The sequence below is a fragment of the Onychomys torridus genome, chromosome 8 (assembly GCF_903995425.1).
Source record: "Onychomys torridus chromosome 8, mOncTor1.1, whole genome shotgun sequence".
In the NCBI taxonomy this organism is placed as follows: domain Eukaryota; kingdom Metazoa; phylum Chordata; class Mammalia; order Rodentia; family Cricetidae; genus Onychomys; species Onychomys torridus.
This window is the reverse complement of record NC_050450.1, coordinates 2,730,045-2,744,484: the sequence shown is the minus strand read 5'-3', so window position 1 is coordinate 2,744,484 and position 14,440 is coordinate 2,730,045. Positions and strand designations below refer to the sequence as shown.

General features: G+C 38.7%; 1 protein-coding gene across 2 annotated transcripts in view; it reads right to left on the bottom strand.

Moving 5' to 3' along the window:
* Window positions 1–14,440, bottom strand: part of Prkdc (protein kinase, DNA-activated, catalytic subunit) — a 225,635-nt gene that overhangs the window by 121,611 nt on the left and 89,584 nt on the right. For both annotated transcript variants that reach the window (XM_036195022.1, XM_036195023.1), the window contains exons 32-39: window positions 10,214–10,437; window positions 7,688–7,896; window positions 7,108–7,240; window positions 6,506–6,664; window positions 5,143–5,343; window positions 2,373–2,558; window positions 1,761–1,865; window positions 314–481 (exon numbers count right to left, since the gene is read on the bottom strand). In XM_036195022.1, the coding sequence (XP_036050915.1) occupies window positions 314–481; window positions 1,761–1,865; window positions 2,373–2,558; window positions 5,143–5,343; window positions 6,506–6,664; window positions 7,108–7,240; window positions 7,688–7,896; window positions 10,214–10,437 (1,385 nt within the window). The remainder of the gene's footprint in view (window positions 1–313; window positions 482–1,760; window positions 1,866–2,372; window positions 2,559–5,142; window positions 5,344–6,505; window positions 6,665–7,107; window positions 7,241–7,687; window positions 7,897–10,213; window positions 10,438–14,440) is intronic.

Here is a 14,440-nt window from a genome sequence, read left to right as displayed (position 1 = left end):
TGCTGTTGCACAGTGAGATGACTACAGACAACAATGATATATAGTATACATTGAAAGAGAAAAAGAAAAGGATCTGGAAACTTTTTATTATAACAAAATGATAAATGTTTGAGGAGATAGGTTTGACTTGATTTAAACATATTATACACCTATATTAAAACATTACATGGTATCCCATCAGTATGTTCAAATTTTAATTTTTGTGTACCAGTTAATGTATATTAAAGAAAATTTAACCCCTGTCAAATACAACAAAAAGAAAAAAAAAAAAAAATCAACCAATGTTTTATGGTTGATGCTTCTAAAAACTAACCTTTTTCATGCAGTCCACGTAGTTATTGTACTTTAGGGAATCGGGAGGGAATTCATCAGACTTCAAGGGGAAATGAGAAACAATGAGTTTTTCCAGAATATGCTTTAGGTTTTCTAGCCTGCCTGAAGGCAGGCTGGTGAAGAATGGAAGAAGAGCGATAGCTTGGCCCTGGGAAGCAATGCAGACAAGTGTAAATAACACTAATTGTGGCTTACAGATCATACAAAGTAAACCAAATCATTACTTTCTAAAGACTTCTAAATAATTCACTGCATGGACTCAACAAATGACTCCAGAATAAATTCTGGATGACACCAAAAACCAACTTGAATGGAGCTTTGTATGTCAGCTTCGAGTCTAGAAGTCAGCAGGCTGACATGAAGGAGGACCTGAAGTTGGGAGACTGTGCGAATGCACTAGAGGGGAGGGAGTGGATATGGTCAAAATACATTGTGTAAATGAATGGACGCTTCGAGAATAAAAATTTAAAACCGTTTTAAAAACAAAGATTATACTCAAATTCTATGTAGGAAGAAGAACGACGAATAACCTACAGGACCGTTTACAAGTACTTGTTTGCCCTCAGAACCTCACACAGAGCTTATTGATCCTATTTCAAAATTTTCACATTTGAAGGAGAAACTTCATGAGTCATACAGAACACATCAAAGAATAATCAAATAAACAATGTGGTCATTCATGAAGACCACATTATAGGACTTTAAACTCAGAGACAATAAAATTACTTCTCTTGCTTCCCCATCACTAAAAGATTTCAATAGAAAAAAAAAGACTGAAAAATAGTTTGAAATTACTACAGCAAATCCAAAACACCAATTTACATCTGATATATGTAAACACAAATGCTAATGGTTATATTTTAATAGAAACGCTGAGCTGGGCAGTTCACTGGGGAAGTGCTTGCTACACGCATGATCTCCAAAACTCAGGTGAAGCAGACACAGAAGTGCACGTGTGTAATCCCTACCCTGCAATAGTGAGATAGTGGTGGGAACGGAAGCCACGTGTGCAGCAGCAAACACTAGACCTTGTCTTAAGATAGAATTCACAGAACTATAGCTGAGCTTGTCCTCTGACCACCATACATGTGCTGTGTGTGGCATGTGCTATAGCACACATATGCTCAACTGCCCTCACACATACACGCATGAACTCTCTTGAAGAGACATACTGAAGTGCATGTGGATCAGCTAGACCAAAGCCACAGTCTCTTTTATAAGGAAGAACCCACATTGCTCAAACAGATCTGACCATACTAACATGATAGATGCATGGGGGTTTATTATGCTGATCTCTTTACTATTATATGTTTTGAATTTCCCATAACCCCCCAAAAAAAACCCAACATGATAAACATACAAAAATGCAAAGATGTGAAAATAAAGAGAATGTAAGATCAAAAGACCAATCTTTTAAAGTCATCTACCTTTAAGTGTAGACCCAACTTTGTATCAGCAAGTAGACAAGCATATGTTGTGAAGATTTCAGGATGTAAGCTATGATTTGCATTAAAAGATAAAGTTGAATCAATCTAAAGGGAGATAAAACATGACAAATTTCTGTATTATGCCTCAAAAATTTTTGACATATTTTTCAAATTTTTAAATTTCAGAACTTGTACTTGAACCTCAAAAATAATTCAACAATGTTGCTATAAAACATTTTGCTATTTCTGCTAAGGCAAAGCCTGTGAAGACACAGTAACAATTAAAAAAAATTAAAAATAAGAAGCATAATAAACAATGGTATCAAATGTAAGACAAAGAAAATAATTGACAGAGATCTCTCAAAAATATATTTAATTATCAATGAAATGAGTTTTTGTAGGGACTTTCACCACAGTGTTTAAACATAAGTTAGAGTTCAAAATAATGAACACGGCAACCATGATGGTCAACATCTGTAATCTCTATAATAAGGAGGCAGAGGTAAGAAAGAAGTCAGGGTTCAAGACAGGCTAGGGTTACATAGTGAGAATATGTCTCAAAAAGAACAACGTAACTAAATATGAATGCATTTTAAATTCTTTTCAAAATACCTGCAACATTTTTGCCAGTAAGGACAGCACTGTCATTTTGCTTTCTGGAGCAGACTCTGTGGCCCACCATGAATCACACTTCCTCCAGTTTTGCATAATTGCAGCTGCAAGCTTCAGTCCTTGGTGTTTCTGAACAGCTCGATCCCTGAAGCTCTGATCTAACATACCATTTAAAACAGTACTCACCTGAAAAAATTTTGTAGATTAAAGGAAAATTCTTAATATTGATAGGAAAAAAATACACTTTCATGTCAAAGTTATTCTAAGAAAATGAAAATGCTATTTCTGTAACAGATGTTTACCTGTCTAACAATCTAAAAGCACTATAACATAAATTTTCCCCCAGAATGAAGAGGGTGACTCTGCTGATGCCCTTCTGCCCGTTCTGCAGTGGGGGAGCAGATGGGGGGGGGGCATTCTCCATGAAATTCCATCTGGAAGAGGAGGTAAGTACTCCTCTGTGGACACAACTACCACCACATGCATTTCTGTTCTACTAACACCTTTGCAACAGAATAACAAATAATTTGGTTAGATTATCATTTAATATTCCCATCATTCTGACAACATAAGCATTTTTTACAGATGCTCTATGTAGTATACTATCAACACATTAATCTTGTACGTTCTGCTCTCTCTTGGCAGATTTCATTGTGCCTATCTTTGCCACTAGACTCTCCCAAATCAAATAAATCATGCCACTCCATCTTTGCCAATCAGTAAATTACCTGCTTTAAGAGACATAGCACTGACTGTGTTGTGGAAGGCCAGTCCTAGATAACCCATCTTACCCTTTGTACAAGGATGAATACAACACCTTCCTCTTTTTCAGCTTACTGCTTCTTAATATCTACCTGGAAGCTTCCTGACAAGAGGTGAACAAGGAAACACATCTCTTTAGGATATGGATTGTCTAAGCATGTGTATTCTACTGCCACACATAACTGGCAATCTGGCTGCATTTAGAACTCCAATCTTTGGGTCTTACAGTATCCATAACTCTGTTGAGAAAACAAATGCCATTCAATTTCTTGATCCTTCAACACATAACTAGCTTATCTCTTTGATAACTTTCAGGATCTTTTTTCATGGTAAGCCTTTGGAAAATATGCTCCCTGTGGAGTCATTCCCAAACCAGGGGTAAGTCACTCCACAGCCCTTTACACATGAGGATTCCAGTCCACCACTGTTTCTGGGACCCTTGTTACCAAAGGCCACTTTCCTCTGAAGCTGAAGTCCTATCCACTCAGTTCCAGGATCTTTCATCATTTTCCTTTCTCTTTCTTTTTTGAGACAGGATATCAGCCCTGTCTGTATTGAAATTTGCTAAGTAGATCAAGGTAGATCACAGAGATCTGCCTGCCTCTACTTCCCAAGTGCAGGGATTAAAGGTGTGCACCACTATACCTATCACTTTTATTTTGCTTTGGTTTTGTATTTTCACCCTACTCTCTGTGAGTTCCTAAATTTTACTTTCTTCATCTATCCCAGTTTTAAATTTCAGATACCTAGTCTTACTTCCAGAGTATTCTCCAAACTTCTCGCTCAGCAGTTGTTCTTATTTTGTCATTCATTGTGTCTCTCTCCTGCTTCCCTCCCACTCTGCCTCCCTGCTCAAGCCCCCTGACAGTCTTCCCCTCTCTTCTGTTACGGACAGGCTAAGAGTTTAGACTGGCACACCTGTCCTGCTTTACAGTTCTGTCATTGTTTGTTCTTTCTCTGAACCCACTAAGGCTGATTTGGTTTGTTCTTTCTTAATCTCATTTTGTCATCTCAGAGAGTTGTAGGGAAGAAACAGAGGCAGTCAAGGTGACTTTTATTGGCAATGGACAAGAATGGTATGGTGTAAAAGGTCAGGCTGGTAGAAATTATAACTCTCTGAATATACTAACAGTTTCTATGTACAGAGCACATTGCCAGTAACATTTCACAATCATGTAAGATAGGCCAAGCTTGGTAACATACACCTTTAATCCTAGCACTTGGGAGGCAGAGGCAGAAGCAGGAGGATCTCTGCTAAGTTTGAAGCCAACCTGGTCTATGAAATAAGCTCCTTGGCAGCTAGGCATATATAGTGAGACTCTGGCTCAAAATGAAATAAAATAATGAAAAACAAACAAAAACCAAACAACCCATAAAATTCCCTAAGTTAAGCAAACAAAGAGCAAATGCATTAAATATCACTCTCTAAAGGGTTATTATGATGAAGCAAAGAAGGTTATGGCATGAACATGCAGGAAAGAAAATAGGGCAGGACACTAAAACTGTGAGTGCTTTAAAGACAGGTTAGCAGTGTGGAGGACTGGCCTCCAGGTGGTGTGGAAACTCAAATATGACATTCTAGCAAAATTCAGTATCCTACAGCATTGTTTCTTATAGTGTTAGGCCCAGAGATTTTTTTTTGTTTGTTTTGTTTTTTGAGATAGGGTTTCTTTGTGTAGCTTTGCGCCTTTCCTGGAACTCTCTTTGTAGACCAGGCTGGCCTTGCTTCCCGAGTGCTGGGATTAAAGGCGTGTGTCACCACCGCCCAGCTAGGCCCAGGGATTTAACGGGCTTGAGGGAATGGAAAAAAATAACAAAAGTCTTAGTATCTATTAACATATACTAGCTTGATAAAGACTGTATTTTGTTTCTATAGATTTTATTTTCACACATTAGCAGATCTTTCAATCTTTCAAGAAGAAATCTGGTTTTAAGAAAAACCATCAGAAACATAAAAACCCTGTTGTGAGCATTAGGTAAGAAAACATTTATAGGAAAAATTCCTTACCATTTTGGGATTATCTGCTGATGACTTCATGAGTTCTGATATAGCAATATCAAGATTTTTCAATAGATCACTGTTGATTATTTCTGAGAACAAGCTATAGAAATATTCCCCATGGGAGAAGCTGATGTTTCTCTGTGAACTGCCCAAATACTGCGTAGTCAACATTGCTGAATTCAGTAGCAAACTCACAAGGTGCTCACACTAGGGAAGAGAGAAGAATATACATACCAGCAAATCCATACCCTAAGGCAGTGGGTACACAGTAAGTCTACAAGGATCCTTCTAAAGAGTGTTATATGTGAAGTCAGGGCTCATTTAAATAATACATATTTAATTTAACTACTATTTTCTAGGTTTCTCTTTGTGAGAGAAAGCTCCTACATTGAGAGAAAGCTACCAAATTTCCAGAAAACTCTTGCTGCTTTTCATAGAATAGTCCAACATGAATAGGTTGTTTGGGACAACTGAGGTATATCTGAGAATGTCAATGAGACAAAGAAGTTCCTGCAATGGGAGAAGTGATGAGGGAGGATGGAATAGAACAAAGACACAGGGCTGGTTACAGATGTCAGCAATAGCAGTTTGTCTGAGGCCAGGTCTGCTCAGTACAAAGAGTTAGGAGGACTTTGGTCATGGTGCCTTGGGTGCCTCAGGAATTACCCCCCAGGGCCCCTTTAGTCATCCATTCCAAGAATGGATAAAAAGAGATAAAGAGACATGTCAGCATTGGTCAACTATAGTGACCAAATGTTCTTTGCCTAAAGTCATTTTGGAAACAAAGCCAGACAGAAAACTTCCATATAAGAATGTTACGCTTTTATTTTTAAAAAAGTATTACAGAAGACAGTCTTAAAAAGTCAGTAAGTGAGCTAGGTGGTGGTGGCTCATGGTTTTTTTTTTTTTTTTTTTTTAATTTATTTTTTATTTATTATGTATACAGTGTTCTGCCTGTATGTGTGCCTGCAGGCCAGAAGAGGGCACCAGATCTCATTATAGATTGTTGTGATTCACCGTGTGGTTGCTGGGAACTGAACTCAGAACCTTAGGAAAAGCAGCCAGTGCTCTTAACCTCTGAGCCATCTCTCCAGCCCAGATCATGTTTTTAATGCAAGCACTTGGGAGGGAGAGGCAGGTGGAGCACTATGAGTTTGAGGCCAGCCTGGACTACAGAGCAAGTTCCAGGACAGCCAGAGCTACACAAAGAAACCCTGTCGTGAAACCTCCCCTTCAAAAAACCAAAGTCCGAAAGTCAATTATCATACGTGTCCATCTATGACTTTACTAACTTTACTTTTGAGAGACACCACAAGTAAGTTATATAAGTCACTAGATAGGTAGTGTGGGATGCAGTTGATTTTCCTACCAGTCCTCCATAGGCAAAGGCTAATTCCAGGAGTCCATTGGCCAGGCTCATACAGCTGGGGTCCAATGCCTGCAGGCACTGCCTTTCCTCTGTAGGTGCAATGCCTTTATAAACCAAAGAGAGCAGTCTCGTGCCAATGGAATGATTCAATGCTGTAGACTAAAGGAAAAGTTGGCATGAACTGCCTGGTGAGAAAAGGTGTTTAACACAAACATACAATGTCACTTCTTCAGTTAAAAAATATGTGTTAGCTAACACTGATAACTATTTTCCATTCCTTAGCAAAACTCTAATGCAGCTTTGTTTTTTAAGCTACAGATTTCATTTATGTGTTTCTGCGATACAGGACTACAGCAACTGGTTCTTAAAATGTTTTAGGTTACTAAAATTTCAACTGTCCTTTATTCTTCTTTCATTCTATCTTTACTTTCAAATTCACATTCTAGCCAACACCTGTATGTAAGTGTTCTATACTTTCTATTTCAGTATATTCTGTATATAAAATATTTTAAACAAATAATATAAATAATCAATTTGTACTAGCATAATGAAATTACTATAACAAAGCTAAGGGTACATAAAAATAAATTAATTATGGTTACCTGAGATGGCGATATAACATGAGAGAAGCCAGCTTTGTGAAGTTGTTTACAGGCTGATAAGATAGACAGTAACTTGGTCCTTTCTCGGCCAGCATCAGAGCTACACAAGTTAATGGCACAGAGCTCTTCAATACTGGCCATGAGAAAAACAGAAAACCAGGTCAGAATACACTAAGGAATTTCATGTGTTGTGATAAATTTACTAATCACCTGACCCTCAAACTCATTAACACAGTCCTGGAAAACACAAGGTAACACCAGAAGAAAGCTCACAGGACACATCTGCCATGGATAGCAAATGTAGTGCCATGCACATCTATTGTTCTCTCCCATTCTAAATGCAAGAAAGGAATTAATAAAGCTCATGATTTCCAGAAAAACATATGCAATCATTTGCACAAACACAAGAGTGCACGTTTGCACGCACGTGGTGTGTGTGCGCACACACTCTTATGCACACACTCGTAGGCACTGACAAGTGCCTTGCTTGAGGACATTGCAGCTGTATACACGATGTCAGGAACACTGGATGTGTGAAGACCTGAATCACAGTAACTGTGAGCATGGTCTGAGCACCTACCTCTGCACTGTCACTTTCTCCTTCAGTTGAGTCTCTAGTGCATCTCTGTATGGGGACTTCTTCAGGGCTTTCAGCAGGCTCACACAAATACTAGGAAGATGGTTCATAACCTGGATGTCGCCAACATTGAAACCTAAGCTCATGGGCTCACAAAGCATTTGCACTAAGACTTTCATAAAGTTTGTGTTACACAAATCCTTATCCAGGAGCTATAAAGAGAAAAGATAGGTTGAATAAAAGTGCTTTTTGGCCAGTCGCTTAAGGTCCACAGGCTGGGAATATTCACAATGCTGACAGTTTGGCAGACTTTCTCAAAACAATTGAAGAGTATTAAAATGCTGGAAACCAAAAGGATTTCAGATTTTATATATATTTTTTTAATTTTAGAATATCTAAATAGACTCTATCACATTTTCTCACATGACATCACTATTCTGAAAAGCTAAAAACCAAAATCCTCCAAAACCTGAGACAGTTTGCTACTCAAATATTGGAATAGTTCAGATCTGACTTTCAGATTAGGAATGTGCAGCATCTATTTTCAAACAGATTGTACACTGTGGTAACTATAGTTAACAACAATGCATACTTGAGAACTGCTACAACCACACTTGAAATGTTCTCACATATGGGATAATACGTGAGGGGATGAGGAGTAGAGATGTTAATTGGTTTGACTTAACCACATACATACATGATCAAAATATCATGGTGTAGACCATAAATACATGTAGTTTTTACTCATCAAAATAAATAAGGGTAATTTCCTGTAATGGAAAGTCTCAGAGGAGCCAAAGCAACTACCAAAAAATAATCAGCAAATACTAATCATACAGAGTAATGGGTTTCCTTGTGACAGCATTGTATGTCAATATGTACACGAAACACGCTTTAATGACACTGAAGTCTCCGTCACTCTTTTGTTCCCTTCTCTCCTCTCCTCAACCCCTTTCGTCCTCTTTAGAAGCACCTCACCCTTGTTCTTTCACATCCTCCCTGGTCCACATCTGACAGGAAATGTGCTACTTAATATGATCTCTAGTCCCAGTTATTCTCCAGTAAATGACATTACATTATCTTTGTTTGTTTGTTTTTATTAAATATATTTACTAATTTTTTTCATTTTACATACCAACCCCACTTCCCCCTCCCTCCCCTTCTCCCGCCTCCTCACCTCCCTCCCACTCTACCCTCATCCACTCCTCAGAGTGGGTAAGGCCTCCCATGGTAGTCAACAAAGTCTGGCATACCAAGTTGAAGGAGAGCCTAGACCCTTCCCCATTGTATCAAGGCTGGGCAAGGTATCCCACCACAGGGAATGGGCTCCAAAAAGCCAGTTCATGCACCTGGGATAAGTCCTGATCCTGCTGCCAGGGACCCCACAAACAGATCAAGCCACACAACTGTCACCCACATTCAGCAGGCCTAGTTCGCTCCAATGCAGGTTCCCGAGCTGTCAGTCCAGAGTCAGTGAGCTCCAACTAGCACTGGTCAGCTGTCTCTGTGGGTTTCCCCATCATGATCTTGACCCCCCTCTTCTTCTTGACATTACATTATTCTTTATGGTTGAAGAAGAGTATTCCATGGTGCATAAAAACACACAGACACACACATAGACAGACAGACAGACAGACACACACACACACACACACACACACACATTCTTTATCCATTCATCTCTAAATGGCACCATGGCTGATTCCCTAGATTTCTATTGTGAACACTGTTGTAATAAACATGGGTACAGCTAGGCCCACAACTTTAATCATGGCACTCAGGAGGCGGAGGCAGGTGAATCTTTGTGAATTCCAGGCTACTCTGGTTTACACAGTGAGTCCCAGTCAGTCATGGTTACAGTTTTCACTTGTCTAAAACTAAGGGGGGGGGGGATAGGCATCTCTATGCTGATTTTGATTCCTTTAGGTCTATAACCAGAATGGTATGCCTGGGTCCTATATGGTGATTCCACTTTTAGTTTCTAAAGAATATCTATACTGATTTCCACAGTGGCTGGGTTAATTTACGTCCCTATTTTTTGTGAAATTACAGTGCTACAGATGGAGCCCATAGCTTACACATAACAAGGAAGCACTTTCCCACTGAACCCCACTTTCAGGTCCTGCCCCCCAAAGCAGTATTTGATTTCCTTTCCTTCCCATCTTCACTGGTATTTGTTACTGTTTGATTTCTTAGTGATAACTATTTGAACTGGGCTAAGATGACATCTCAATGTAGTTTTGCTATGTTTCTCTCTTGTGGCTAATGATCTAAGGCAGTGTTCTCAACTGTCCTTTAATATAGTTCCTCATGTTGTGGTGACCCCCAACCACAAAACTGTTTTTGTTGCTACTTAATAACTATAATTTTGCTACTGTTATGAATCTTAATGTAAATAGTTTTGGAGATAGAGGTTTGCCAAAGGAGACATGACCCATAGGTGGAGAACCACTGTCCTATGGAAACTTAAAAACATTCCCACTATAAAGTACTAATTTCAAATTAACAGAGCAGGAGGTAAGACCCTACCTTGCAAACTTCTGGAGAGGCATTGAGCAGGGTTGTAGTAAATTCCATAATCCGGACTAAGATGGTGCATTTGCTATAGTTGTATTTTTCTTCCTCTTGTGGGCTGGGAGGGCCAGTTGTCACCCCTGTGCAAAAGCGTTGTTCTACTGCTCTAGCATCACATGTTGCTATGCTTTCTAAAAAGAAAGCCACTGATTTCAAAAGTGAAGTCTTTGTTTTAGTACCTAGGAATAATAGCAGTAAAATATTAGTGTGCATTTCCTACTAACTCTACTAAAATGAATGTAAAGTTCTTTCTTAAAATACAGGTAATGATATACACTTAACAAAAATTTCAAGAATTAAAAAAAAGTTCAAGAAAATATGAATAAAACAGCAGCTATTTCTTCTTAGCTTCTTAGTTCAAACTTTGAACTAAATTATAATCAAAACAGAATTCAATTTCACATATAGACAGTAACAATGTCTTTATAGGGTCTGGTCATTTGTTTATTTATGTATTTATTTACTGATACATAGGCCCTCCCACAAGCTCGGAAAGCACTCTGCCACCGTACTGCACCCCTGCCCTCTTGTTATTGTTTGAACACTTTGCCCCAACTGGTGTAGCTATTCTGGGAGTTCTGCGGCTTTTAAAAGGTTAAGAATAGTTAGAAGATATGGGTCCCTGGTGAGATGTCGTTGTGTTCAGGGATACTCTCTCACTTTTTGCCAATCATGAGGTGAAGGGATCTGGCACATCTTCCCGTCACCATGACATATATAGAGACAGGCCTCCATGGACTCTAAACAATGAGCCAAAACAACTCTGTCCTTCAAAGTGTTTATGTCAAGATATCGTCACAAAAACAAAGTTTGACTAACACAAGTCTTGACTACCAAATATTACTTATGAGAACTATCTTTGGCAACTCATATAAAAAAGACTTAACAAATAAATATGCATGTTAATCTTTAACAAATATTTTTAAATTCCTATAGTTTTATTGATGACTGAAATTGTAATCCAATAAAATAATGGCAAATAGTAAATAATGTTCATTTTACCAACTTCTGGTCTTTGAGACAGGAACACACTTATATAATGCAAGCTGGAGTGAAACTTGTGGTCCTCCTCCGCTACCTCTCCTGAAGAGGTGGAATAGAGGTGTGCAGCACCACATCTAGCGTTATTTTTGATAATGAAGAAATGAGAAAACTCCTCCAATGAGCAATGCAAAACCAATGACAGTGGGGCTCTTTCATCAGGTATGATGGGCAATTGCTACCTTACAGAGACATTCTCTAGCTCAACTCCACATTGCCTTATAAAATCCATCTGTCTGAACAAAATCAAGCAGTTTCCTTCCCCACTGAACACTGTTCACTGTGACATTTCTTCCACTCACCATATTGTTCCACTCTTCACTACCCCAAAACATAGTAACCTTCAGAGCCCCAGAAAAGGTAACAACGTTAAGTACTGGTACATATGCTCAAAGAGAGAATAAAGCTGATGACTAAGAGTCTCTTTTTCTTTTCCCTCCATCAGTCCACCTCCCTCTCTTTTAAGCTGCAGAGCAGTTTAATTAGTAAGAGAGACAGCAGAGCAGGTAAACTGTAAATCTCAGCAGCTGTACAGATAGGAAGATGGAGATGAGGAAGACAGAAATACAGACCTTTTGCAGTAGGAGAGTGGATGAAGTCCTGAGCAAATGTGCATTGTTGACAGGAGCATGGCCATGTCAAATGTCAATCTGTTTATATGGTGGATTACATTTATCAATTTATATATGTTCAACAATCTTTGCATCTCTGGGATAAAGCATACTTGATCATCACAGATCATCTTTTTGATGTATTCTTGGGTTTGATATGCAAATATTTTATTGAGAATTTTTGCCTCTATGTTCATTAGGAAAATTTATCTGAAATTCTCTTTCTCTGTTGGGTCTTTGCATGGTTTAGTTATCAGAGTAATTGTGGCCTCACAGAAAGAACTGGGCAATGATCCTGCTGTTCCTATTCTGTGGGATAATTTGAGGAGTATTGATGTTAATTCTTCTCTGAAAATATGTTACAGTTCTGTACTGACTATATCTGGCCCTAAGCTGTTTTTGTTTGGGAGACTTAATTGCTGCTTCTATTTCACTATGAGTTATAGGTCTGTTTCAATTGCTTATATGATCTTGATTTAACTTTGCTAAGTGGTATATACCAAGAAATGCATCCATTTCTTTTAAGTTTTCAAATTGGTGGAGTACAGATTGTTAAAAGTATCTCCTTATGATTCTCTGCATTTCCTTGGTGTCTACTGTTAGACCCCTTTTCATCTTTCATTTTATTAATTGGGATCTTATCTCTCTGTCTTTACCAATCTTACTGATTTCCTGAAAGAAACAACTCCTGATTCATTGTAGTGTTTGTTTCTATTTTATTGATTTCAGCCTGAGTTTGATTATTTCTTGCCATCTACTCCTTTTGGATGTGATTTCTTCTTTTTGTTCTAGAGCTTTCAAGTGTGCTTTTAAGTTACTAGTACAAAATCTCTCCAGTTCTTCTAAGTGCTACGAGCTTGCCTCTTAGACCCATCTTCATATGTCCTACAGTTTGGGTATGTTATGTTTTATTTTCATTCAATTCTAAAAAGTTTCTAATTTCTGTCTTGACACATTTTTCACCTACTAGTGAATTGTTCAGCTTCCCTGAGTTTGTAAGCTTTCTGCTGTTTCTGCTGTTGTTGATATCCAGCTTTAATCTGCGGTAGTCAGATAGAATGTGGGGTGTTATTTTAATTTTCTTGTATCTGTTGAGAATTGCTTTATGTTCAAGTATGTGGTTAATTTTGGAGAAAGTTTTGAGCCATTGACAGTCTATAAATATCTCTTAGGTCCATGTGTTTTATAACATCAGTTAGCTCTAACATTTCTCTGTTTAGGTTTTGCCCGAAATGACATGTCTATTGGCAAGAACAGGGTATTAAAGTCACTTACTATCAGTGTCTGAGGGTCAATATGTGATTTTGCTGTTGTAGTGTTGTTTGTTTTTAAACATGGTTGTCCTGTGTTTATGCATAAATGTTAATTGCACAAATTGCAATATCCTCTTGGTGGATTTTCCCTTTCATGGCTATATAGCATCCTTCCCTATCTCTTCCGATCAATTATGGTTTGAAGTCTATTTTGTCAGATATTAAGAAGGCTTCAACAGCTTGCTTCTTAGGTCCATTTGCTTGTAATATCCTTTCCATGCTTTTACCCTGAGGTGATGTCTATCTGTAGATGGCATGAGGTCCTTGTGCTCACAGATAAGCAATAGAGAAACCTGGAATGTTAAACACACAGTATTATCTCTTCCAAGGAAGAGATGTATAACTTGTTTATGCCCAGAAGGCTGGGAATGGATGTAGTTAAAAGCCTGGTGACCTCTGCACTACCTGTATGACTGAGGACACACGTGGCTCCCAGAGACTCTTAAAAGTAGCCTAGTGACCTTTGAGCTACCTGCATGACCCAGACCACACCGGATCTCCCTCAGGATCATAAGATGACACATGTAGTATATCTATAGAGCCTATCTTTAGGGAAGAAGTGACATGTCCTTTGAAAAGTTTCAATGTAATTATATTATAAGCTTTATTGGGCACATGGGATTGTGTTATACCAGGAAACTTTTCTCAAAAATGTACTTGAATATGCCTAAAATAAACTGCCTGGTGTCAGACTCTCAAAGTTTGAACCAACATCAAGTACTGAGTCATGCTGAACCAGACTTCCCTCTTGTCCTTCTTTCCTCAAGTACATTGACACTCTGCTGGCCATGGTGTTTGCAGAGACCCCCCACCCCCACCCCCATCTATCCTTGATGTTAAGGTGTCTTTCTTGGATGTAACAGGAGGATGAATCCTACTTTCAAATCCATTCTGTTGGTCTCTTGGAGCCCACTAGGTTTCCTAGTAGCTGGACCCAGCAGGACTGCATGGGAGGTTGATTGGATGACGGGCCTGGGTATCAGGTGGTTTGTAAGGATCTAACTAGCAAGGGGGGTGTCTTTTGCTCCACCCCTTGGCATTGTTACAAATAGACTTTTGGAATAAAATTCTGGGCTGGTGAATAAGGATCCAGGCCCACCAGAGTCTATCCTGTGTTTTCTTTTTGTTTCTCTCCTCTCTATTTCTAACTAAGTCTCTTATCCCTCATTCCTCAAGTTCCTGAGGTAAATAAAGGTGGGGGCTGGTCCCCCACATTG